Genomic DNA, 27,790 nt, shown 5'->3' with positions numbered 1-27,790 from the left:
TGAAAAGTAATGTGTTCGTTTAAGAGACCGCTTTTAAGACTTGTGTTTTTATTTAGGGATTGATAAATATATGGTATGTCAGAAGAATAAAACCTAAGTAAATTTTAACTGACTAAAATGGATTTTTTTCATTGTGGAAAATAATAGAGGGTGCTACTATGCAAATAATTGAATGAGGGCATATTATAGGGGAAAATACATGTATTGGAATTTTGCTGCTTATTTATGGTTTTGTTTTTATTCTATGTACTTTATTGATGAACTGTGTTTTCCTGTCATACTCTACTTGGCTACAGATGACAGAGCTTTGGTAGTTAAACAATTGAGTTAAAGGATTATTTTAGTGTTGGTCAGGGCTCAATTAGATTATTATGTTTCGGAATCAGTACATATGATCTTAAGGGGCTTGCTTTAGCAATGAGGAGCTCTGTGTTGTGGAGACACCCCTTTTTAATCCCCTTAGGATTGGATTCAATGATCTTTGAAGTTTCTTTTAGTTCTTAGGATTCTGTGAGATATCAGGATCATGTGATCTTAAAATTTATAGGACAATTTAGTTAATAATTGTATTATGGTTAGTAATTAGGTGAATTTGGTTTTTATATTCAGAAAGCAATTATTAATTTTTCAGGCATCATGCTATAATTTATAAGTTGCAGCGCCTGATGGAGTAGACCTTATAGACTTGTGGTACAAGCAAGCCATTAATAAATGAGCTATTTCAATATATGAAGTTCTTTGAAAGAAATGCATGAAGTAGGCCAGGCATGGTTGCTCACACCTGTAATCCCAGTACTTCGGGAGGCCGAGGCGGGCGGATCACGAGGTCAAGAGATCGAGACCATCCTGGCCAACATGGTAAAACCCCATCTCTACTAAAAATACAAAAATTAGCCAGGCATGGTGACGCACGCCTGTAATCCCAGCTATTTGGGAGACTGAGGCAGGAGAATCGCTTGAACCCGGGAGGCAGAGGTTGCAGTGAGCTGAGATCGCGTCACTGCACTCCAGCCTGGTGACAGAGCAAGACTCTGTCTCAAAAAAAAAAAAAAAAGAAATGCATAAAGTATTGTGATGAAGAATAAAGGGCAGAGCACAGTGGCTCATGCCTATAATCCCAGCACTTGGGGAGTCCAAGGCAGGAGGATCACCTGAGGCCAGGAGTTCAAGACTAACCTGGGCAACATCGCAAGACCCCATCTCTACAAAATAGTAAAATTATCTGAGTGTGATGGCATACACCTGTAGTCCCAGCTGTTCGAGAGGCTGGGGCATTGGGATCTGAGGTGGAAGGATAGCTTGAGCCCAGGAATTTGAGGGTGCAGTGAGCTAGAGTTGCACCACTGCACTCCAGCCTGTGTGACAGAGTTGTCTGAACAAAAAAGAATAATTTTTAAAAAAATGTCTTGAACTTGCGTCATTATCCCATAGGATGATTACAGGGGAACCTAGACATATCTTTTTTTCTTTTTTCTAAAATTGTATTATGGAAAACTTTCAAATGCCAAGATACATTAAGACTACGGTATTGTCTTTATCTACTAGCCTAGTAGGTCTATCAAGAACAATGAGGTTAGCATGACATGATTTGTCCATATTATACCTGTGCCAGCTTGTAAGAACTGCTGTTTCTGTTTTTTGTTTTTTGTTTGTTTTTTTTTTAATGACTTTTCCCAGTTTGCTATGTAATTTTTTTCTGGGGTTTTCTTGAGGATTGACATCAAGCTAACATTATTATTATTATTATTATTATTATTTTTTTTTTTTTTTGAGACAAGGTTTCACTCTGTCACCCAGGTTGGAGTGCAGTGGCCCGATTTCACCTCACTGCAACCTTTGCCTCCCAGGGCTCAAGCGATACTCCTACCTCAGCCTCCTAAGTAGCTGGGACCACAGGCGGGCACCACTGCACCCGGATAATTTTTGTATTTTTGGTAGAGACAGGGTTTCACCATGTTGCCCAGGCTGGTCTCAAACTCCTGAGCTCAAGCGATCCACCTGCCTGGGCCTCCCAAAGTGCTGGGATTACAGGCATGAGCCGCTGTGCCTGGTCTGATCTGTATTTTTAAGAACCCTTTCCCATTTTCTAAAAATTGGAAAATTGCTCCATTTTTAGTTTATTTTTCTCATGCTTTCTGAAGGATTTCTGTGAGTGGTTCTACCATTATATTTTGGTGGCCTCTTGGCAGGAATGTGGTAGAGGTGGCAATAGGATAAGATTACATTTAAGATTTCTTGCAACCCTGAGATTCTGTGAGTGAGCCGTGTCCTGTCTCATATCTTGACATATTGTCCCAAGCCAAATGCATCATCTTGGACACTGGGGGTAGGAAAATCTTAACTAGTTTTGTGGACATTTGGACAAGCAAAAAATTCATTTATACTGCATGTCATTCCACTTCTATAAATATTTTTTTCTAGTGTAATATTAATTTCTCTGTTCAGAATGAACTATTACTCTATAAACTTCCAGTTGGCTAGAATTGAAACGTTAAGGAAATTTAAGCAGAAATATAAGCTGGGGTTGTTTGGATTTGTTAGTTTGGCTTCTCTTTAATAAGGTGTGTGTGGGGGTGCGTGTGTGTGTGTGTTATGAGGGTTGGGTGTGGAGGTGTTCAGGGGGTGTGTGTGTGTGTGTGTGTGTGTGTGTGTGTCAGTGTCATGGGGGTTGAATGTGGAGGTGTTCAAGCCAAGTAAGGATTTTCTAAGATCACTTCCATTTTAGATGAGTAGAGCAGGAAAAATTTTTTTTTTTTTTTTTTTTTTTTGGAAGCTTGGAATGTCAGGAAGGAAGAAAGAACAACAGAAGGGAATTATGAGTACATATGGCCAGGTCACATGGAATCTGCAGGCCACTGGAAGGATGTTTTCCTTTTCTTTTTTTCTTTTTTTTTTTTTGAGACAGCATCTCCCCATCACCCAGGCTGGAGTACGGTGGCACAGTCATGGCTCACTGCAGCCTTGACCTCCCCAGCTCAATCAGTCCTCCCCCCTCAGCCTCCTACGTAGCTGAGATTACAGGCATGCACTACTATACCTTGTTAATTTTTGTATTTTTTGTTGAGATGTGGTTTCACCATGTTGCCCAGGCTGGTCTCAAACTCCTGGGCTCAAGCAATCCGCATACCTCAGCCTCCTAAAGTGCTGCGATTACAGGCGTGAGCCACTGCCTCCAGCCTAGAGAACCTTTTAATGGCTATCTTGATACTTCACTGTGTAAAGTCAGGAAGATAATTCAGTTCTTTCAGATTTCAGTTCTGTTTAATGGTTCTCAAACTCAATTTTAAGTTTCCTTTCTAGAAAGGATTTATGTCAACAAACAACTGATTTATCAAAAATAGGCCAGAGGGTGTTAGATTTCATGAATGAGACTGAAATGAATTCACCAAGCAAGAAAACATTCTCTGATTTATTTAGTATAGTGTAGATAACCTGGGACTTGTGTTCTTGACTCTTAATCCTCATTTTACAGTTTGTAATAGGTAACCTTAGAACACAGGCAGGATCACATTAGGTCTGTAGGCAGTGCCTAAGCTGCTGCACCAGGCACTCCTCCAGGAGGTTCACATTTTACAGCAGCAGACTGAAGAAGAGCAGAATCATTTATGTTCATATTTTTTTTTCTGTCATTTGATTTAGTGTTTTTTTCCCCCAAAAGTAGCAGTATCTTGGAGAAGTAAACAATCCAGTTATAAATGTATAGTAAAAGTAAGTATTCAGATTTTCCCCTCAAATGAAAAATCGGCAGAACAGTCATTATTATTGCTTTAAAATGTTTTCCAGTGCTTAAAAAGTAATAGACTATTGAAGATAGAAGCAAGATATACCAATATGTTTCATAATTGGTGGGAAATAGAAATGTATATAAGTAGATCAGTAGATCAAGCTTGTTCTATGATACCAAACAGTTGATAATTGTATTTTATTAGAAAAAAATTCTCATAGAGCAAAAAGAGCCCAGTTAGTTGGTCACTTACAGTAATACAAAATTAGCTACAAACAGAAATTGGGATTATATTTTAAGAACAGAGTAAGTAAGTGCAGGCAGATTGTCTGAGGGAATTCACATGAATCTTTCTTTATTTTTGTGTCTGGCAGCATTTCTTATAACAAGGACTTTTTTGGCTGGGTGAGGTGGCTCACGCCTGTAATCCCAGCACTTGAGAAGGCCCAGGTGGGCAGATCATTTGAGGTCAGGAGTTTGAGACCAGCCTGGCCAACATGGTGAAACCCTGTCTCCACTAAAAATACAAAAATTAGCCACACGTGGTGGTGCATGCCTGTAAACCCAGCTACTGGGGAGGCTGAGGCTGGAGAATCACTTGAACCCAGGAGTCAGGTTGCAGTGAGCTGAGATTGCCACTGTACTCTAGCCTGAGTGACAGTGAGACTCCATCTCAAAACAAAAAATCAAAAACCTCAAGGACTTTTTTCATAAAGAAGTCTGCAGAATGAACACACACCATACCAGCTAGTGGGTTGGGTTCAGATTGAGCTTTTACCACTGTGATATTTATTAAACAGCATTTACCAGGTTGTCTGCTCTTTGCTCACTGCTGGTATGGGGGTCCTTGTCCTCAAAGAATTTGTACTGTAGAGACTCCAAATTAACTCAGCCTTGCATTTGAATGGCTCGTGTATTGTGCTAAGTAGAGCAGGTTAACTAGTGCAGAATATGTTCACTTGTTTTTATTCTGTTCCTCTTTCAATGAAATGGAGTATACTTCGATGTTCTTGACAGAGTCTTCTTAAGTTACTAAATTGACTTTTTTTTTAAAAAAAGGTATTTTTATTTTCTTAAATTGTATGAATTATGCTTTTTCTCATAGACCTCTTAGGTGCTTTTGTCCTCTATAACATCTGCTGCATGGGAAGACTAATGAAAGCAGATTCCACATTGAGGGTTTACTATGGAATAGTTAACTCATTAGCTTATTTGTTTTAGTGTATAGTAGTCAGGTCACCAGGCTCAGAGAGAAGAACTCTAGGTGGGCCGTAGATTGCAGATATGTTACTAGCGGTACCCCTCCATGGCAGCTGTCCTCCATGGCAGGTACTCAGGATGCTGGTATGTTGAAGAGCACACCAGCTGAGAGTACAAATTTGTGGTTACTATTGAAAAAAGAACTGAGTTTCATCTATACAGAAGAAAAGTAGTACCTTTATTTCATATGGTCTTTGTCTGTACTCCTTCATGCTTTTTGGGGGCAAACATACTATAACTTAAATTTAGCAATATTATGGAAATATCCTAGAAAATTAATCTTTAAATGTTATTTTCTAAAATAATGTAATGATTAATAAAGACAAATTTAAAAACATCTATGTTCATTCTAAGATTTTAGTGGTGGTAGAATGAGGAGGGCAAAACAATCTACACGTACACATTCAGACTTTCATCATAGGAACAAATCACAGAGCAAGGCATTTGGACATTTGTAATTCCTTAGTAGTGGAGATGCTCGTGGAAGACTTGACCTGGTGAGATAGCTGCATGATTCCTTATGTTTGTTTTTAGTTGGTAATTCCATTAACTACTCAAGATGACTTGGACAAAGCTGTGGAACTGCTGGATCGTAGTATTCATATGAAGAGCCTCAAGATATTACTTGTAATAAATGGAAGTACACAGGTATGACTTGGGATATTTTTTTCAGTAAGAATTATAGGACTTAGGCTTGTAAAAGTTAATATATGAAACATAATTATATTCTATAATCATTGCAATATTTTCATTATGATCAAATGTAAACTTACATCCTTTAATTACTATACATTAATATCCTTGCTCCTCAAAACCACAGTCATAGTTATACATAACTATAATATGTTGTACATATGAAGCTAATAGAAACTGACAACTTAGAAAGAATTATGTTAGAATTAAAATTTCAAAGAGAAGATTTGATTAAGGCTCACAAACTATATAAAATGGTTTGTACTTGGTAGGGGAGAGGATTCTGTTTAAAGCCCCAAGGAGGAAGAACAGCATTAACTATCTTTTCTCCTTTGTAGGCTACTAATTTAGAACCATTGCCATCACTAGAAGATTTGGATAATACAGTATTTGGAGCAGAGAGGAAAAAACGGCTTTCTATAATAGGTAAGAAAGCTGGTGTCTGAATTACGAAATGAATGATTTCTCAATTTCATCTCCATCCTTTAATGTAGTGCAGCACCTAAACATATTCCTGATAACTAATATCCTGTTTCTCTACTTCCTGTAATTTAAGTTAAATACATTATTTATTTGATGTCCCTTGGAAATTCAAGTTTACAGGATTAGTAATCTCCAACTTAAATTCTTTGTTTATATATTCAGGGTATTTTAATGTCAACAAATTCAAATAAAACTTTAAAGAGGTTTTAGGCTGGGTGCGGTAGCGCATGCCTGTAATCCCAGTACTTTGGGAGGCCAAGGCGGGCAGATCACAAGGTCAAGAGATCAAGACCATCCTGGCCAACATGGTGAAACCCCATCTTTACTAAAATTACAAAAATTAGCTGGGCATGGTGGCACATACCTGTAGTCCCAGCTACTCAGGAGGTTGAGGCAAGAGGATTGCTTGAACCCAGGAGGTGGAGGTTGCAGTGAACGGAGATTGTGCCATTGCACTCCAGCGTGGTGACAAAGCGAGACGCCATCTCAAAAAAAAAAAAGTTTTAATCATACAAATAGAATGGAGGAAAAAAATTAAAGGAAGTAATTATAATATATTAAAATTAATAGACTGTAAATTCACAAGCCTTTCTCTCAGGTTTTAGTGATTGCCAAGAATGCTGTCAAAATAAAGATACTAAGAATTTTTATATTATGCTTTATTATTACTTTATTATTATTTGTTTTCATTTGCCATTTATTGTTAAGATTATGATATAAAGAAATAAAGATTTTGCATGCTGTGTTTTTAAGGCGGCTTTATTTTTGCAACATGAGTTGGACATAGATACTCTGAACTCTCCATTCTGTCTGTTCTTCAATTTGTATAAAACATTGATAATCTACATTTTTATTTGATAAAAGCATTACATTGTTTCAAAAAACTGCTGGTATAAATGTTCTTACAGAGAGGGCAGTGAGTATGGCCATTAAAGATGGCATGAAAACATGTATGAGGGGCGGATTTAAAAGAGAAAAGGTAAAGAGGAGGAAAAACAGATGAATAGGAGGACGCAGGAGAGTGGGTCAAAATAAATGTGGTTGGGAATCTGAAAGAGATTGGTAACAGAAGAGGATTGTTGATAATCAAAGAAAAAATTGAATTGGCCTGTGAACCACCGAAACAATAGACATTATTCGTGTTCTCTTTTGGTCCCCAGAAGAAGCTATTTTATGACCATTTTCTTCTAAGTGTCTGTCTTACATAAGTCCTACTTTGGGTTTCAGGAATGCAGAAATGTGAGCAGCAGAGGTGATACACAAGCAAAATACAAATGGCTTGTCCTTTTCGTTCAGATGTATTTCGATACAGTTTTAAAATTTGGTGAAAGAACATTTGAAATAGCCAAATTCAAATTCCAGCTCTCTGATGAACCTGAGACCAGTAAATGTGTCTTCTTCTTTAAGTCATGGGATTGTTGTAGCATTAAATTGAGAGAACACTTGTACATTTTACTTTTCAAACTAGAAAGCTCATTGTACATTTGTACATTGTACAAAGCTCAGATGTTCATTGTACATTTCTTTATCTCCATTTCTTATCACATTATGGTACTTGTCATTTTATTAAAAAATTGTTAATTCACTTTATAACTAAGATTACAGGCACCTGCCACCATGCCTGGCTAATTTTTATATTTTTAGTAGAGATGGAGTTTCAGCATGTTGGCCAGGCTAGTCTCGAACTCCTGAGCTCATGTGATCCATCCACCTCGGCCTCCCAAAGTGCTGGGATTACAGGCGTGAGCCACGGTGCCTAGCTCTAATTCACTTTAGTTGCATTAGACAGAGCAAGCTAAATGCACTAATTAAATTGACATTTTAAATATATTTTGAATTAAAATTACACTGAATACCTCAATCTTATTCTAATAAATATTCTTGACGTCAGTGCGAGCATAGGAAGAAACTGGAAATCATGAAGTATAGAATTAGTGGTCTTTTATTGGCACTGCTTTAAACTTTGAATGGCTTTGCTAGATATGACCATTATTTTTCTTATATGTTGGCAGTTGTTTTCTTTAATTGTTTTTATAAAAGGGAGATAGAGGAAAAACTCCTTTAGGTTAGGAGTGTATGCTGATAAACAGGTCTCAACCAAGAGTGCATTGGCATATGCATTACTGTGAAAAATGGGTTGTCAAATAGGGAGACAAAATTTTCATAGCCTTTTTTTTTTTTTTTTTTTAGTTCTATCTCCTTTTAGTAGTTGACTATATTGATCTTCTTTTGTAAGCACGGGGATATGGAAGGAATAAAAATATTAGGGACCAATATTATTGTGGCTACAGTTGTTATGAAGCCTAAATCAATCGTGACTCAAATTGAGCTCCTAATCATTTTACAGACAAGTGTAGACAGTATTCTCTTTTGTGCACATGTCTTGGTAATCATTTTGCTCTCTTCTTTCTCCCTGTCTCACTAACAAATGCTTGCATATACTCACAATGACTCCTTTACATAAAGCTGAAACCTTTTTTGCTTTAAATTGGACCAGAACTTAAATGCTCACATAACTTCCCCATATCTGTCTTATAGTTTAATTTCAAAAAACTATGAGGAAAGGTGAGACACTGTACTAATAAATATAGCATCATTTCCACAGAACCAAGTAAAATAAAGTGGGTTATTGTCTCATAAGAGATGTGATTACTTAAACTGTCTTAATGCCGGAAATCTATATTGTATTATCATCCCATTAGCAGTCAGAATACGATACTACCTAGTGAGTATAAAAGTAATATTATGGTGAGGTTAATAATTATGATAGGGTGGGAATTTACAAAGGTTATAAAACTATTTGAAGTTTTACAAATGAATGTTCTGACAAGTTTTAATAAAAACTGAATTTTCTTTTGCTGAAAATATTATTGATATAATTCAGAAATATAGCCTATTTAAAACAAAACTTGATTCCCTTGCCTATAATTATAAATTACATTATTTTTCTTCCTTGAGGTCCTACTAGTAGAGATAGAAGTTCTCCTCCCCCAGGATACATTCCAGATGAATTACACCAGGTTGCCCGAAATGGGTCATTTACTAGTATCAACAGTGAAGGAGAATTCATTCCAGAGAGCATGGACCAAGTAAGCAAAAGTTTGAGTTTTTAAATTTAATTTAAAGAGATGTTGTCAGGGTCAGTGTGATCTGGCAGGTAACTGGGTGTGTGTGTGTGTGTTATCTTGTCTCTAATTACCTATCTTCTTAACTGAACAAAATAGAAAAAATATAGGAAAATGCCCGTTAATGTACTTGTGCCTGTGTAAAGAAAGCTGGAATACAGCTGGTTTTTTATTGCTCAGTAAGTGAATGAATGAGAGTGAGTGAATGATAATGCATTTGCTTTGTAATCCTGGAATTAATAGCCAGATTGGTTTTTTTTAAACATTTGAAAGATCGAATGAAACTACAAATATTTAACTTCATGAAACTGAGGTTTGTAAACTTTCGGAAACATTTAAAAAATACTTCAGTTTTATAGTATTAAAATGTTTTCATGGAGTTGCTATTATTCCCTTAACATTGCATTGCATTATATGTTCACACTATTATAGTAGTTCACATTTTCTAATAATGTAACAGTCATAGTGTCATTAGTCTCAGTTTGGGTGGGGCCATTGTTCAGTTTTCAGTAAGCAAAATAGTGTGAAATGTTGTAGCTTTTAATTATTTAGTCAATAGTCTATAGAGAAAGAATATTTTTCTCTTAGGAAATTTTGAAGTCGTGGCTTGCTTACAAGGGACATTTGAAAATGAGTAACTCTGGAGAGTGACCACTATTGAGTATGGAATTATTCTAAAATTGTGGTGAGTGAGGGTTGCACAGCTCTCAGTATTCTAAAAGCCTTGACTTGTATACTTTAAATGGGTGAATTTTATGTTACATGAAGTATGTCTCATTAAGGAAGGTTTTTTTTAATAAGCAACTTTTGGTTATATCTAATTGAATCATGGTGGAACTGCTTTTTTGTCCTAGATGCTGGATCCGTTATCTTTAAGCAGCCCTGAAAATTCTGGCTCAGGAAGTTGTCCATCACTTGATAGTCCTTTGGATGGGTAATATTTATTGTAGTTTTTGGATGGTTTGTTTATTTGAGACAGAGTTTTGCTGTCACCCAGGCTGGAGTGCAGTGACTTGAATGCAGCTTACTACAGCCTTGACCTCTTGAGCTCTATCAGTCCTCCCACCTCTGACCCCTGAGGAGCTAGGACCAAAGGCATTTGCTATTAATACCACATCTGGCTAAGTTGTTTGTATTATTTGTAGAGATGGGGGTTTCACTTTGTTACCCAGGCTGATCTCGAACTCCTGGGCTCAAGCTATCCTCCTGCCTTGGCCTCCTAAAGCGCTGGGATTACACACATGAACCACCATGCTCAGTTTATAGTAGTTTTTCTTTTTTAATAGATATGGGTAAATATTCATACAGATAGCATGTTGAATTATCAGTAACTTTTTTGTGCTACATTCAGAGGAATATAATTGGTACTTGTATATACTGATGGCAGATTAATTTTTGCACAGTGTGTATAAATCCCTTTACCTCATGGAATTCAGTATCTTTGTTATTAAAAATGATACCTGATTATAATAGTTTGAGTATTCCTGCATGTCAAAATTGTGTGTTTGAAGGCAAATCAAATTTAGAATTTATGTACATTTACTTTTAAAACTGTGTTTGTGAAAGTGCTATCAACTTTTACATTAATGTGTTTGTTTTTGGAGATTTCCTAAGTTATTTCACCTGTTCAGGATTATGTTCATTCTGGCACCAGATTAGAAATAATTTAAATTATTGGTAATTGTAGCCCACTGTGCCATGTTGGTACGTGTAGGCAAACATTTAAGTACTTTTGTGAAAAAGCTGTTCAGGAATATGAGCAGGATGAAGTTGCAAAATATGAATTTTTTGTTACAAGTGCTCCCCCTTCTGCTCTCAGTAGGACAGTATTCTTGGTAATCCTCTCTGGAATTGCTTTATGAAAGCAAATTCTGAAAAAATAACTAATACTGTATGGGAATGCACATTTAAGTTTCTTTTGTCCATGTATATGAAATTTCTGTATGTGTCAATGTCGACCTCAAGGTAGACATTTAAGAAATTCACGGAAGTAGTAATGAGAAAGCTATATATTTTGAGTACTCACCATTTGCAAAAAACTATCCTGGACACCTTACTTGTATACACTTGATTAGTTGGAAATTCTTTTTTGTTGATGCAGAAGGGTGATTTGCCAAGGTTACATAGTTAAGTGGCAGAGCTTGGATTGAAACACAGTGCTTAGAAACACCTATGATTCCAAAATACATCATTCTTCCACTGTACTGTAAGGTTAATTTTTAAAGCCAGGCTCTTTGCCTACATGTACCAAGTTAGTGTAGTTTTTCTTTTTTAGTTACGCTAACCTTTCAAAGTGAGCTCCTTTACACACACCCATACAGAGAGGCACAGATATAGATATTGCTTAAAGATTTTTTTAATGTCTTACGTACTTACTGTAAACTTAATGTGACATTTTTTTCTTTATAGAGAGAGCTATCCAAAATCACGAATGCCTAGAGCACAGAGCTACCCAGATAATCATCAGGAATTTTCAGGTTAGACTTTAATAAATTCTAAATGTTTAAATGTTTATGTCATTGGATAATGTTTTGGCTGGGAAGGAGAGGGGAGATTTTTGAAAAGTCAAATAAAAATTTATAAATGTGCTTTTCATCATTAGAAATATTTAACTATTTTTTAAAATAAAAGATAACCATCTTATATGTCTTAACAGACTATGATAACCCTATCTTTGAGAAATTTGGAAAAGGAGGAACATATCCAAGAAGGTATCATGTTTCATATCATCATCAAGAGTATAATGATGGTAAGTTTCTGGCAGTTAGACCACAAGAACAGTTAAAAATCTCAACAACGAAAATAAATTAAAAAAAAAATTTTTAAACCTCATATTTATGTAATACCATTAGAAAAATATGAGGAAATTGTGTTATAACAAAAATATAATGGGCATTTTGGCTTTATGTCAACTTATAAGACTTGGCTGTACCTTAAAGAAAAGGAATACTTTTTTGTTTTAAGAGCCAAAGTTTTGCTGCCCAGGCAGGAGTGCTGCGGCATGATCTTAGCTCACTGTAACTTCAAATTCCTGGGCTCAAGTGGTCTTCCTGCCTTGGCTTCTTGAGTTCAGATGTGTGCCATTACAGGCATTTGCCATCACACCCAGCTAATTAAAAAATTTTTTTTGTGCAGAGAGTGTCCCACCATGTTGCCCAGGCTGGTCTTGAAGTCTTGGGCTCAAGCAGTCCTCCTGCCTCAGCCTCCTAAAGTGCTGGGATTACAGGTGTGAGCCACTGCACCTGGCCAAAATGGAGTAATTTTCTTTCTTTTTTTCTCCCCCTAGACAGAGTCTCACTCTGTCACCCAGGCTGGAGTGCAGTGGCATGATCTCTGCTCACTGCACCCTCCACCTCCTTGGTTCAAGCGATTCTTCTGCCTCAGCCTCCCAAGTAGCTGGGATTATAGGTGCATGCCACCATGCCTGGCTAATTTTTTTTTTTTTTTTTTTTTGAGGTGGAGTCTTGCTCTTTCTCCCAGGCCAGAGTGCAGTGGCACGATCTCAGCTCACTGCAGCCTCTGCCTCCTGGGTTGAAGGGATTCTCCTGCCTCAGCCTCCCAAGTAGCTGGGATTACAGGTGCCCGCCACCACACCTGGCTAATTTTTGTATTTTTAGTCTAGACGGGGTTTTGCCGTGTTGGCCAGGCTGGTCTCAAAACTCCTGATCTTCAGTGATTCACCCGCCTCGGCCTCCCAGAGTGCTAGGATTACAGGCGTGAGCCACTGTGCCCAGCCTAATTTTTATATTTTTAGTAGAGATGGGGTTTCGCCATGTTGCCCAGACTGGTCTCAAACTCCTGGGCTCAGGTGATCTGCCTGCCTTTGCCTCCCAAATTGCTGGAATTACAGGCATGAGCCACTGCACCCATCCAAAAGAAGTAATTTTTAAATGATATTAGAAAATTACTCCTTGATGATGAGATTGATACTTACATCATCCCTTTAAGAAAAAAAATTACTTGCCAGGTGCGGTGGCTTATGCCTGTAATCCCAGCACCTTGGGAGGCCGAGGTGGGTGGATCACCTGAGGTCAGGAGTTCGAGACCAGCCTGGCCAACGTGATGAAACCCCGTCTCTACTGAAAATATGAAAAATTAGCTGGGCATGGTGGTGGGCGCCTGTAATCCCAGCTACTTGGGAGGCTGAGACAGGAGAATCACTTGAACCTGGGAGGTGGAGGTTGCAGTGAGCCAAGATTGTACCACTGCACTCCAGCCTGGGCAACAAGAGTGAAACTCTGTCTCCAAAAGAAAAGAAATTACTACCTATGAACTTTTGAATCTTTGTTTTAGATTTTAAAATCATTATTGGAAATAAGAGTAAATTTTTTTTCTCCTTTTTCTCCAGAAGTGAGGAGGTTCCTTTTTATGATTTGTGTGTGTATGTGTGTGTGAGCACACTCATACATGTTTTATCATAAGAGATTTGAATTCATATTCAGGTTCTGTTTATTTTTTCCCACCGAATCATTGCTATTTCAGTTTCTTAGCCTAGTCACAGGACAAATTTCTATTCTCTACATTACAAATTTTAAATACTTTAAAAGTACAACATATTAATAAAAGGTATAAGGTCATTCTCTTTTCATTTTGTAGGTCGTAAAACTTTTCCAAGAGCTAGAAGGACCCAGGGGACCAGCTTCCGGTCTCCTGTGAGTTTCAGTCCTACTGATCACTCCTTAAGCACCAGTAGTGGAAGCAGTATCTTTACCCCAGAGTATGATGATAGTCGAATAAGAAGAAGGGGAAGTGACATAGACAATCCTACTTTGACCGTAATGGACATCAGCCCACCCAGCCGTTGTAAGTAATAGAACTTGGCATAGTGAAATGTAGAGCAGAACCTTTGCAGAATTTTATAGTATTAAAAGGAATAAATCCTAAGTGAGTTTTTGGGGTCAGATGAACTACTCAAAAAAGGTAATAATGGTGTTTCTAAAGGTAGCTGGAATGTCAGGTATAAGCATGGTATCACTGTTAATTACCTTAGATAATTCTGTTCTTCACTTGTATTAGGAAAACTATTACCAAATAGTCATTTTTTATCCATTCATTTCACGTATCCTTGTTGAATGCCTGCCACTGAGGTTGAATGCCTGCCACTGAGATTTCAAACATAATCTCTTAAGACATAATCTAATGGGGTAGATGATATATGGAGAAATAATTGTATAGCATTTAAATGTGAGTAGAAATCACCAGCTGAGGAGATAATGTGCAAGAGGCCATAACATCATCTAAAAATGGTGAATAGTTCAATTTTTGGCTGATGTGGGGGTATCTTACTTGAAATAGTGGGAATAGGCCTACAGTGGTAACTCAGGCCGGATTGCAAAGCATTTAGACCTTATTATGTAATCAGTGCGTACAAAGATTCATGCTCGAAGATGTTTGTTACAGCACTATTTACATATTCTGAATTCCTTTTTTGTGCTAGTGTGTCATAGTTTACTTTTCTATCCATATTGACCCCATGCTATATTGCTGTTATTTTTGCTTTAGACAGCTATCTTTTGAAGTGATTAAAAATAAGAGAAAAATGTCTTTTATTATATATTTTCAGTATATTCATTTTTATAGATCTTTGTATAGATCCAAAATCTATATAAACAAAGACAGATCCAAGATCTGTTGGGTATCAAATTTCTTCTGCCTGAAAAACTGCATTTTAACCTTTCTTGTAAAATAGACTTGCTGGTAGTAAGTTCATTCAGCTTTTGTTTGTTTGAAAAAAGTCTGTATTTCTCCTTCATTTTTGCGACAGGATCTCACTCTGTCACTCAGGCCGTGGTGCAATCTCAACTCATTGCAACCTCTGCCTCCTGGGCTCAAGCAATTCTCCCACCTCAGACTCTCAAGTATCTGGCACTACAGGCATGCACCACCATGCCCAGATAATTTTTGTATTTTTTGTGGAGACAGGGTTTTGCTGTGTTGCCCAGGCTGGTCTTGAACTCTTGGGCTTAAGCTGATCCACCTGCCACAACCTCCCAAAGTGCTGGAATTACAGTGTGAGCCACTGCACCTGGCCTTTCTAGCACTTTAAAGCTATTGTCCCATTGTCTTCTGGCGTATATACTTCCTGAAGAGAAATCTGCTATAATTCTTATCTCTGTTCCTCCATATGTAATATGCTTTCTTCCCCCACAGCTGTCCCAGCTGCTTTCAAGATTTTGTCTTTGATTTTCTACAGTGTGAATAAGATGTGTCTAGGTATATTTGTGTAGGGTTCCCAGCTGGTGTTCTTTCAGTTTATTATATTTATAGTTTGTGGAAAGTTCTCAGTTGTTACCTCTCCAAGTATTTTTTCTGTCTCATTCTTCCTTTTTCTTTTGGGATTCCTATTACCTGTACACTAGACTATTTGATACTGTCTCATACCTCTGTTTTTTCTCCCTCTCCCACACACACACACTCTCTCTCTCCCCCTCCCCACCCCCTCTCTCTGGCCCCATTGATCTATTTTCAGGTTCACTGATTCTTTCCTCAGCCTTTTTGCATCTATTTATGATCCTGTTGAAGGAATTCTTAATTTCTGTCATTGTTCTTTATTTCATGCATTTTCATGTGACTCATTCCTGTAGTTTCCATTGCTCTGTTCACCATCTGTTCATGCATGTTGTCTACCTTTTCCATTAGAACCTTTAACATGTTAGTCAAGTTATTTTAAATTTCCCGTCTGAACCTTCTGAGTCTGGTTGTATTAATTGCTTTCTCTCTTGATTTTCTTTGGAAGGGTTGCTTTTTTGTGCCATCATTTTACAGTGAATGCCAGATATCATGTATAGGATAAAGGAGGAGGTGAATAGAATGTATGCCTGGAAATAGGCACAGCTCTTCTTCTGCTAGGCCGTAACTATGAGAAGCTGAGTCAGTCTAGTCAGGAGTTGAGCTGGGTTTGGATTTTGTTGTTGCCGTGGTCCCTGTGTACCACTGACATTAAATTCTTCGAATTACTTTGTACTGGTTTCCTAAAGGGATTTTCTCAGCCGTCCTGCTCCATCAGCGTTGTTTTTTTTTGTTTTTTTGAGATGGAGTTGCCCAGGTTGGAGTGCAGGGGCGCGATACTGGCTCACTGCAACCTCCCCCTCCCGGGTTCAAGCGATTCTCCTGCATCAGCCTCCCAAGTAGCTGCAATTACAGGTGTCCGCCACCACACCTGGCTTTTTTTTTTTTTTTTTTTTAAGTAGAAATGGGGTTTTGCCACATTGGCCAGGCTGGTCTTGAACTCCTGACCTCAGGTAATCCACCTGCCTTGGCCTCCCAAAGTGCTGGGATTACAGGTGTGGGTCACTGCACCCGGCCTTGACCTTCCTTTTGTGCCTACTTCTCAGAGAGGGAGGATCTCTCTATGGCCTTGTGCTCTCAGTAGTGGATTGCTGCTACTTGCAAGCCTAGGATGGGGAGGCAGAATAGAGGGTTCTGTGTTGTCCTATCCAGCTTCAGTCTTAGGCAGGCTTTATCGCCTCCGTTCTCAGAGATGGGCTTACCCATCTTCCAGGAGTAGGAGTGCTCTAATGGTCAGGGTCGCAGAAGGTTTCCAGCTTCTCTGTGAGGGGTAGAGTTTGTTTGTTTGTTTGTTTTCTTTCTTTCTTATTCCCCTAGTCTCAGTAGGTCTTTACCTGTAACGCAGGGGGGACACGGTTTTCTGCTTTCTCCAGCAGCTGAGGCTCTTGTTTCTTAGGGGAGAGGGGTGTGGAAGGGCTTTCTGCATTTCCCACAACAGTGGGCCATTCCCCTTCTCCAGGCCTTGACTACCAAGGGAGGCTTTCCCTGGTGTCTCCTGCCCCTGTCAGTGCATGGTAGAGGTCCACAGAAAAGACTTTGAGCAGGTGTGAGCTCACCTGTGTCTGGATCTCCCAAGGGTTCAATACTCTCATGCCAGCCCACATTTGTTTAAAATGGAGGTGAATTCTTCCCTGCTGGTGTGGGTCTTTCTCTGTGCTTTGCCATAAGTGAGTCAGTGCTTCTGTTCTGTCTCTCCTTGGAGATGCCACTTTTTCCTTCGATTTCAGGTTAGTTGGTTGCCCTGCAATCTTAGCTTTTTGATATGTGTTCAATAAAAGTTAAATTTTGTAGATTACCCAGATTTCTCTTGTTTGTATGGGATTGATACTTTTTCCAGCTTTCTACATTGTAGGTGGAGGCTGAAAAACTAAGTACAAATATTACTGCAGTGAAGATTAGAAATGGTGCATCTTACAGTCTTTGGCATCTTAGATTGAGTGAAAGAAAGATGCTGTCACGTGTAATTAGGAAAACAATTTCAGGAAAAAATGACTCTTGGGATATGAATCGTTTTTTGGTTTAGGATTTGTAGAAAATGGATGAAAGAGAAAATTTTGAAAGACGGTACCTATGTGAATTTGGATCATCATAATTTTCCCTTATAGCCAAGCACATTCAATGGAGGATGTCACTAATGCAGTATGTTCATTTAGTTATTAACCATTTGTGTGCTGTTTGATATTTCACTTTAAGAAAGTGTTCTTTTTCAGCACCTCGGGCTCCAACCAACTGGAGATTGGGCAAACTGCTTGGCCAAGGAGCCTTTGGAAGGGTCTACCTCTGTTATGATGTTGATACAGGAAGAGAATTGGCTGTTAAGCAAGTTCAGTTTGATCCTGATAGTCCTGAGACCAGCAAGGTAAAAATCACTGCACACATTTACTTTATCACATTATAAGAAACTTTATTTATTATTATTCTTTTAACATTAAGCCCCTTCCATTCTAAATAAGAAGCATTTTTACTAAAAAGTACAGTTTTCTTTAGTATAAATTATTTGTAAAACAGATTAGATATATTTATCTACTTTTCAATATGTATTTTTCTTTTTTAGTACTTCAGTTATAATATTAATCTGATTCACTGTTGCTTTAGCATATCATCAAGGACTGTTTAAAAAGTTATTGGTTAGAGACTTTCAGATATTTGTTACTGGGAACTAGAATTTTCAGAATGAAATCACCTTGATGGTCCATGAAGTTAGAATTTTTTGGTTTTACTGACATGGTTGAAGACTTAACAATGAATTGTCTCTTTCAGGAAGTAAACGCACTTGAATGTGAAATTCAGTTGCTGAAAAACTTGCTGCATGAGCGAATTGTTCAGTATTATGGCTGTTTGAGGGATCCCCAGGAAAAAACACTTTCCATATTTATGGAATATATGCCAGGGGTAAGTTAGTACCTCTTTTTGAAAATGCACATTCCATTTAAAATTACAGTTAATAAAAGAAAGACCAAAAAAACGTAGATTATAAAATGTTAACCCTAGTTAAAGACATTTTGAAAGAGTTTTAAATTAGAGCTGGGTTATATTTTCTGTCCTCTTCATCTGTCTTTGTATTTTTTAACTCATTAATGCTAAAGTATTCTAAAGTAGGTTACAGACATCTTAGCAGTCTATCTTGAGATTTCCTTAAATGCCCTAAAATGCCCATTATAGCTGATATATTCACACCAAGTTCCAGTCTAGGATGATACATTACATTTAATTGTTATGCTCCTTAATTATCTCTTTTTAAACAATTTTTTATAATTCTTAGAAAGAGAGGCAAGGTCTCACTCTGCTACCTAGGCTGGTTTCAAACTCAGTGATTCTTCTGCCTTGGCCTCCCAAAGTGCTAGGATTACTATCTAGAGCAGTCAGTTTGTACATGATACAGATTTGACAAAGAGAGGAAGATAGCCTGTTAAGAGTCTTCACTCTCAGGATCTGGAAGAATTTGCAAAAAAAAAACCCAAAAAACTCTCATGGATTTCTCTAATTGCATTCTTGTGGATTTTGGTTTTTTGTTTTAAATTTTTTATATTTTTAGTTATATGGAATGCTTCACAAATTTCCATGTCATCCTTGCGCAGGGGCTGTGCTGATCTTCTCTGTATCATTCTAGTTTTAGTGTGTGTGCTGCCGAAATGAGCATGTGGATTTTAATTTGTTCTTTTATCCCTTTATTTATTATCAAGTTAGATCTGAGGTCTAAATTAGATTCACATTCAAATTTGATACATCATAGATGAAGCTGTGCATCCTATCAGGAGCCAGTTTCTGGTTATTCTGGTTATTCCACTGTAGCAATGCAAAGACCAATCATTAGATGAGGGTGATTGACATATTGATTCCTGCACTGTAAAGTTTTGTTTTTTCCTGCAGACCAGAAAGTAATATGAGATATAGCAGTGGCACATATGAATAGCCCGTTCCTTTTCAACCATCCACCTAATGTTTTTAGCACTGATAGTCATCACTAGAGTCTATAATTTCATTAGGAGTTATAAAATGTGATTTGTGACATCTGTCATTATGTATATTTTATTTTTTAATAGAGTACATCTAGTATTAATGATTTTCAAGGTGGTGATTGATATGTTTACTCATTTAAAAATACATGTATTTCCATAATTTTTATTTTATTTATTTATTTTTGAGATGGAGTTTCGCTCTTGTTGCCCAGGCTGGGCAATGGCATGATCTCAGCTCACTGCAACCTCTGCCTCCCGGTTCAAGTAATTCTCCTGCCTCAGCCTCCCGTGTAGCTGGGATTACAGGTGCACACCAGCACACCCAGCTAATTTTTGTATTTTTAGTAGAGATGGGGTTTCACCGTGTTGGCCAGGCTGGTCTCAAACTGCTGACCTCAGGTGATGCACCCGCTTCAGCCTCCCAAAGTGCTGGGATTACAGGCATGAGCCACTGCTCCCGGCCATAATTTTTATTTTTTGAGATGGAGTCTCGCTTTGTTGCCTAGGCTGGAGTGTAGTGGTGCGATCTCGGCTCACTTTAACCTCTGCCTCCCGAATTAAATCATTTCTCCTGCCTCAGCCTCCTGAGTAGCTGGGTTACAGGCATCCGCCACCACGCCCAGCTAATTTTTTGTATTTTTAGTAGAGACGGGGTTTCACCGTGTTGGCCAGGCTGGTCTTGAACTCCTGACCTCAGGTGATCCACCCGCCTCAGCCTCCCAAAGTGATGGGATTACAAGCATGAGTCACCATGCCCGGCCGATACCTGTGTAATTTTTGTATTTTTAATAGACATGGGGTTTCACCCTGTTGGCCAGGCTGGTCTTGAACTCCTGACCTCCGGTGATCTGCCTTCCTCAGCCTCCCAAAGTGCTGGGATTACAGGCATAAACTACTGTGCCTGGCCTCTTCTGTATAATCCTACAGGTAGAGACACAGTAGACTGAACAAACAAGCCGTGCTGAACTGTAGGTGTCAGTAGTTGACTGGGCACCCTTGCTCCTTTCCATATGTGTGATTTACAAGTTTGGGTCCACAGAATTGCAAAATGCTCTCCCTCCAAGGATGGCTCATAAACAGTGGAAAGGACAAATGGTTAAATCTGTAAAATCCAAGGATTTACTTTCATATGACAGAGTACACCATTTACCAAAATTCAAGGAAAGGCAGAAAGATTCGGATGTATTTTCCTGTCAAAAAAGAGATTTGTCCCTCAGGAAGCATTTTATTTCTGTCTTTTAAAGGGATGATTAATCAAACTTGTACATTGGAATCACTAGGGAAGCTTTTTCAAAAATCAAATACCTATGCCTCACTTCAGACTGATTCAGCTTTCTCAGAGATGGCACCTTATCCTGCCCTAAAAAACACTTGAGAAAATCTGAAGTTCTTTTGTGTATGTTCTCATGTTTCGAACTTGAGTGTTGAGTTTTTTCTTATATAAAGAAATGTCATATATGTTCTTTCTAGTTATACCCATTCCTTTTCCTGAGAAAATCAGCAGATGTCAATAAAATACTTTAAAAACAGAATAAGAACAAAATAAATAAAATTCAAGTAGGACATGCTTAGACAAGTGAGATGAGAATTCCTGGCCTCTTTACCAATAAAGATTTAATAGCAGTTTTCATTTCAAACCATATACAGTAGTTTTTGTTGTTGTTTTCTCCTAGGGTTCAATTAAGGACCAATTAAAAGCATATGGCGCTCTTACTGAGAATGTGACTAGGAAATACACCCGTCAGATTCTGGAGGGTGTCCATTATTTGCATAGTAATATGATTGTCCATAGAGATATCAAAGGTAAGTAATGAGGTATTTTCTATTTTAAATAGACAGTTCTTTGTGAATGTGAATGAAACAAGTGATGTGGATAAGACATTTAACATTAATTCATCTATCTCTGAAACAGGGAAACAGTTCTCTTGCTTTCTTGTGAACTGCATCAGTGTTTTATCACACCAGTCCTGTCTTCCCAAATGGGTAGCTCTACTGTGGGGGCTCACAGAATCAGTAAAGTTTAAGAGACCATACAAGTGAGATCATGTTTCATACATATTACATAGGCATTAGGATAGGCTGGCCAAGAGTAGGAGCCCTGCTGCCAGGTGGCCTGATTCAGATTCGGGCTTTATCCACACTGTGTGACCTTGGACAAGTTACTCAGTCTCTCAGTTCCTCTTTCTTAAATGATGGAGATAACAGTATCCAGCTCATAGGATTCTCTAAAGGAGTAAATGAGTTAATGCATGCAATATGCTTAAAGTAGTGCCTGATACCTAAAAAGCTCTTAAAAGTTAGCTATGATGACATACTTTATCTTGAGATCAAATTTGAGCTAGGAGGAATGGATGTCACTAGCTAGGGAAAGAAGGAAGGGAGAGGGGAGAAAAGAACCCCAAACTGAGCTCTGATGAACTCCAACTATGTCAAACTGACATTAAAACTCAAAAACTCAACCGTTTTCAGGGATAAAGGATGTAGGTAGATGCGTGAAGTCACACAAAAGCAAGTGGTGGGGATAAGTACAATTTAAGAATGCTTCAAAATCTATACTACAAAACATACCTGGAAGTTTGGTCCTGTAAAGGTAGGTGGTAGCCCCAAATTTAGACATCATTTTATAAATTGATCAATAAAAATAAAAATAATGAATAGCGGCATGATGGTGCATGACTGTAGTCCCAGCTACCTGGGAGGCTGAGGCAAGAGGATCGCTTGAACCCAGGAGTTCAAGTCCAGCCTAATGTAGTGAGATCCCATTTGTTAATAAACAGTAATGTGCCACATAATGATGTTTCCACGTCATTATGGACCAGATATACAACAGTGGCTATACCATATAGACTAGGTGTGTAGTAGGCTATACCATTTAGGTTTGTGTAAAAACACTCTGTGATGTTTGCATAATGACAAGATTGCCTAACAATGCATTTTTCAGAATGCATCCCTATCATTAAGCAATGCATTACTGTAAATATGTATGTGTACACATTTGTATTTGCGTGTATAAAGGTACTATTCATTGATCTTGTTGGGGACTCTGATGAGCTCCCAGGCTTTCACTTCCCCTTTGAGGTGTGGCACATCCTAATTATGGCCATATTCAGACCAACGAGAACATTCCTAACCAGTTCTGGTGATGGAGTCGAATGCAGAATGCCTAAGCCAGATCACATATGCTAGAATGGGACTTAGAGTAAGTCTGAAAAGATGGGTACATTGCTCATGATTTACGCATCTTAGGCAGACCTCAGTCGTTAAGTATGAAACCTGATAGCTTAAAGAACCTCATAGAGAGGTTATTCAGTTATGAATAATGTCCATTCAAGCCAGCTTCTCGTTAGCCCTCACAATGAGGCAAGGCAAAGGAGCTGACGGAGCTACCCGCTGAGTGGATCTTCTTCAAACTTTGCCAGAAGTGAGGAGCCATCCTGGTCAAATGAGGAGGTTGGAAGTAAGGTGATTTTAAAGCACAGGGCAAATGTATTGATAAGAGAATAAATAAAATATAAAATTGGATGTGTGCAATATGATCTTAAGTTTGTAAAATTCAAGTATGACCTAGAAGGAAGATTTCCATATGATTGATGGTGGTTATCATCAAGTGGCAGGATGAGTGATGGTCTTTTTTTTTTTTTTATTAGATGGAGTTTCGCTCTTGTTGCCCAGGGCTGGAGTGCAGTGGTGCGATCTTGGCTCACTGCAACCTCCGCCCTCACCCCGGGTTCAAGAGATTCTCTTGCCTCAGCCTCGCTAGTAGCTGGGATTACTGGCATGTGCCATCACACCTGGCTCATTTTGTATTTTTAGTAGAGATGGGGTTTCTCCATGTTGGTCAGGCTGGTCTCAAACTCACGACCTCAGGTGATCTGCCCGCCTTGGCCTCCCAAAGTGCTGGGATTACAGGTGTGAGCCACTGCGCCCCGCCTTTGTTTGTTTGGTTTTTTTGAGTCAGGGTCTCCCTCTGCCACCCAGGTTAGAGTGAAGTGGTGCTATCATGGCTCACTGAAGCTTCAGCCTGTTGAGTTCAAGCCAATCCTCTCACCTCAGCCTCCCGAGTAGCTGAGACTACAGGCACACACCACCATGCCCAGTTAATAAAAATTTTTTCTTTTTTTTTTTGTAGAGATAGGGTATTGCTATGTTGCCAGGCTCCTATATACTTTTTCTGTATTTCTCAAATTTCCATGAGCAACTTTTAAATCGTAACAGAAAAGGAAGATGATTGGTTTTCAGTTTAGACCCATGAAGTCATAATGAAACCTAGGATGAAAATGAATTGATTATGTTGCTAGGGAACCAACTCACTATTTCAAAAACTACTTGCTCTCTTCTGCCTTTGTTTTTGTTGTATTTGTATTACAAACTAGACCACTGAAGACCAAATAATGGATGAAAGGAAACTTATCTTCATAGAAGTATTTTGGCTAAGAAGCGAAGAAAGAATAATGAACAGATATTGGCATTAAACATTAATGGCTGCTGATATCACTTAAATAGAGATTGTCTAGAATACAACATTATCTATCTAGTTTTGTTCCTCAGTTCCCCAGAAATTGAACCTGAATCTGATCAAGCCTCCAAATTCGGTTACGGAATTATGTAATATACATATAGGACAGATGAGCGTGTTAAAATGATTCTTTGGGATGCAGTCAGCAAAATCTAGACCATGAGAAAGCTATAGGCAGACAACTTAGTTTCTTCATAAGTTGCAAAGAAAAAAGAAAAGGAGATTGGAGGGAACTTTAGGAAAGACTTAGAAGATTTATCAGTGACTCCCAATATATGGACTTCATTTGGATTCTAGTTTTTTTAATGTAACAAATTGAATACCGACTATATATTTGATAATATTAAGAAGTTATTGTTCATCCTCTTGGGTGTGGTAAGAGTCCTTATCTTTGAAAGATATGTACTGAACCATTTGTTTATCATGACATCTTGAATGTGCTTCAAATCCTAGAGAGGGGAGGAGGAGTGGTTGGCAGTATAGCTGGGGCAGGGTCGTCCAGATGGATGTTGAGGCTGGGTGGTGGCTGAGCATGCTGCTCTACCTTTGTGTATGTCTGAAAAGTCTCCTTAATAACTTACTTTTGACACATCCAAAATAAGTTTTTAGAAACTTATGCTGGAGCCTGGCTACCCATTTTCTCTTCAGCCCTTCTTCTGGGTAAGCATTGGTTCAACATTGGTGATTCCTCCCCAGAGACAGCTTCCCCTGTCTGTGACCTGCCTTGGACTGTTCCTTCCCCAGTCAGAGCCCTGCTTGTAGCCAGTAAAAAATGGGCTTTGTTGTCCTTCCACTGGTTAAGTATTCTAGAGATGGTGGCTTTTTTGACAGTCTTTCTTAAAGTATTGGATGGTAGGAAATGTTAGACAGTGCTCTTTTAGAAGATCACTAATGTCATGGCATGTTTACACTTAAGGTGTGCAGAGAATGAACTCTGGACTGTCCTCTGGAGAGAGGCTTTAGGGAACCATCATTGACTAGACTGGGGAATTTGCTGGGAGAACAGAAAGACAGGTACCGAAGCCCCATGATAGGGGTGGGGTCTCTTTATCCTCTCCAGTCTGTAAAGTAGCTTTTCTCCACTATTCACTCTCCTCCTTAGAGATCATTTTTTCAGAAAAGGGTAAGAGAACCAAGAAAATGAATATCTTTGTAATATAAAATGTGGTTAAGGTTATGGAAGACTTAAAAATAAGAAATGAAGTAAAATTTTAAAATTAAAATAATTAAAATTAGATAATAAAATAAATGGCTTATTTAAGAATAGGTAAAGAAAAAGTTAAAAATGAGAAGGTCCAAAGTAACGAAGGTTATGTGGAGAAAAATGAGAAGCGAAATGATTTATAAAAGACAGAAACTAGATTTATAATCCCAGAAAAAATAAAGAGTTTTTAAAATGATAAGAGTGAAAATAGAGAACAAAAAACAAATTAGCCTAGTGCCCATAGCTTGGTTTTTTGTTTTGTTTTGTTCTGGTTTTTTGTTTTTGTTTTTGTTTTTTTGAGACAGAGTCTCACTTTATCACCCAGGCGGGAGTGCAGTGGCATGAACTCAGTTCACTGCAGCCTCAGCTCTCTGGGCTCAAGTGATCCTTCAGCCTCAGCCCCCAAGTAGCTGGGACTACAGGCTCACACTACCATGCCCAGCTAATTTTTTTTGTATTTTTTGTAGAGATGGGGTTTCACCACGTTGCTTAGGCTGACCTCGAATTCCTGAGCTCATGTGATCCACCCGCCTTTGCCTCCCAAAGTGCTAGGATTACATGTGTGTGCCACTGCACCTGGCCGATGATCTTGTTTTTTAATACTATTCTCCACTGAAAGGAACTAGGCCTCCTTGAGAAATGGCTGATTTTAGGACTGGTGCAGGAAATATACAAGATGAGCCTGGAGCATCTTCCAGTGCCAGAAAGCAAGAAAGTGCTCAAAAACAAAAGCAAGAATACAATGATGGGGGTATGGCAAAGGGACACAGAGCCAGTGGAAAGAAGCTCCAGTGGCTGAAACTGATAAATAGCAGGAGAATAAAGCAGTACTGGATTATAACCCAGTGTATAAAACAAATATCCATGTTCATAGTGATGTAAATGAATGATTTAATAAATATGTGGGAGAGGGGAGACAAATCTCTTCTGCAGCATAACTCCAAATTTATGTAGCTACTCAGCCTGGAGCATAACTCTTTACTCCTTAATTGTGGGCTGTGTGTGGCAGATTTCTTCCAAAGTATGGAAAGGGTGGGGGACAATGACTTCACAGTGGAGAACCTGACAAACACTATCTCAAGCCGGGTGATCAAGGTCAGCATCAACAATGGTGTTGACAGTATGTGCCTTTAATATCACATGATGAGAATGGCAGTTTACCTGTGGTCTTCCCCCAAAAAACTTACAGCCCCCATTATGAGAACATGGGACAAATCCTAATTGAGGGACATTCTACTGGTCCCTCAATTAGGGAAAACCTGACCCCAGTACACCTCAGAAAAACACGTGTCATCAAAAACAAGGAAAATTTGAGAAAGTATCCCCCCTAAGAGGAGCCTGAGGGGACATGATGACTAAGTATGGCGTGGGATCCTGGTTAGGATCCTGGATCCAGAAAAAGGGTATTAGGGAAAAACTGAGGAAATCTAAGCAAAGTGTGAACTTGGTTAATAATATTTCAGTATTGGTTTATTAATTGTGGCAAATGTACCATACTATTAGTAATAGAGAAACTGGGTGTGGGGTTATATGGGAACTCTCTATACTATCTTTGCAATAATTCTGTAAATCTGAAGCTATCTAAAAAGGTTATTATAAAAGCTAATGAAATTTTAAATGAAAAGCTCAAAGCTTGCCTATCAGACATTTAAAATATTAAAAATTGAGATGTAAAATTAATATAAAGCAAGATTCAATATTAAGAAAACTCTAAAATACAAGGTAACTAAATTTAAGTAATAGAGGGGGAAAATGCTTTTGATGATGAAGCACCCTAAGGAAGTTTCTGCGAAAAGGCTGGCTTCTCAGGGAAATAAGTTTCAGCCATGGGCTTCCTGCTTTATGACAGAGAAACTTGGGGGCGTTCTTGGTCCTTCACTGAGCTTCATTCTTAGCCCTTTTCGCCTTTCTCCTCCTCATCACCCTCACCTCCAACCTGCACCAGTCCTTTTCAGTAGAAATATCCTAGGTCCTAAACACACAGCTGACCTAAAAATGTAGTGTTCTTGCAGCAAATCCTTAATGAGCACCACCTGTGTGACTAGCATTATGCCAGCTACTGCCAGAAGATGAAAAGCAGCCTAACTTTGGGGACAAATAGAAGAGTCAATGAAGTAATTCTGTGCCATTGTTCTTTTATACTGTATTCCAGACAGCCAATAAAATTAATGAAATGAGGCAATTTCTTGTTTTTAGGGGCAAATATCCTGAGAGATTCAACAGGCAATGTCAAACTAGGAGATTTTGGGGCCAGCAAACGGCTTCAGACCATCTGTCTCTCAGGGACAGGAATGAAGTCTGTCACGGGCACACCATACTGGATGAGCCCTGAAGTCATCAGTGGAGAAGGCTATGGAAGAAAAGCGGACATCTGGTAGGTTTTGATGTGAAGTTTGCTTGAAAACCATCTGCCGCCTTATGTATTTCCACCTGGGATTGAATTACTGAGGCAGATGTAAATGATCTTTTGTACTTCCAAAATAGGATGTAAGAATTGCAAAGATTAACACTGTATTAATTATGCCTTATTGAGGCTTA

At 38.5% G+C, this 27,790-nt stretch overlaps 1 protein-coding gene across 2 annotated transcripts in view; it reads left to right on the top strand.

Moving 5' to 3' along the window:
- Positions 1-27,790, top strand: part of MAP3K2 (mitogen-activated protein kinase kinase kinase 2) — an 89,767-nt gene that overhangs the window by 52,314 nt on the left and 9,663 nt on the right. For both annotated transcript variants that reach the window (XM_011980484.1, XM_011980485.1), the window contains 11 exons: positions 5,519-5,632; positions 6,016-6,103; positions 9,119-9,249; positions 10,140-10,219; positions 11,695-11,762; positions 11,942-12,034; positions 13,882-14,088; positions 17,784-17,932; positions 18,334-18,465; positions 21,206-21,335; positions 27,449-27,626. In XM_011980484.1, the coding sequence (XP_011835874.1) occupies positions 5,519-5,632; positions 6,016-6,103; positions 9,119-9,249; positions 10,140-10,219; positions 11,695-11,762; positions 11,942-12,034; positions 13,882-14,088; positions 17,784-17,932; positions 18,334-18,465; positions 21,206-21,335; positions 27,449-27,626 (1,370 nt within the window). The remainder of the gene's footprint in view (positions 1-5,518; positions 5,633-6,015; positions 6,104-9,118; positions 9,250-10,139; positions 10,220-11,694; positions 11,763-11,941; positions 12,035-13,881; positions 14,089-17,783; positions 17,933-18,333; positions 18,466-21,205; positions 21,336-27,448; positions 27,627-27,790) is intronic.

The sequence above is a fragment of the Mandrillus leucophaeus genome, unplaced genomic scaffold (genome assembly GCF_000951045.1).
Source record: "Mandrillus leucophaeus isolate KB7577 unplaced genomic scaffold, Mleu.le_1.0 Scaffold213, whole genome shotgun sequence".
Classification (NCBI taxonomy): domain Eukaryota; kingdom Metazoa; phylum Chordata; class Mammalia; order Primates; family Cercopithecidae; genus Mandrillus; species Mandrillus leucophaeus.
The sequence above is the reverse complement of the archived record's forward strand: the minus strand, read 5'-3'. Positions and strand labels throughout refer to the sequence as shown.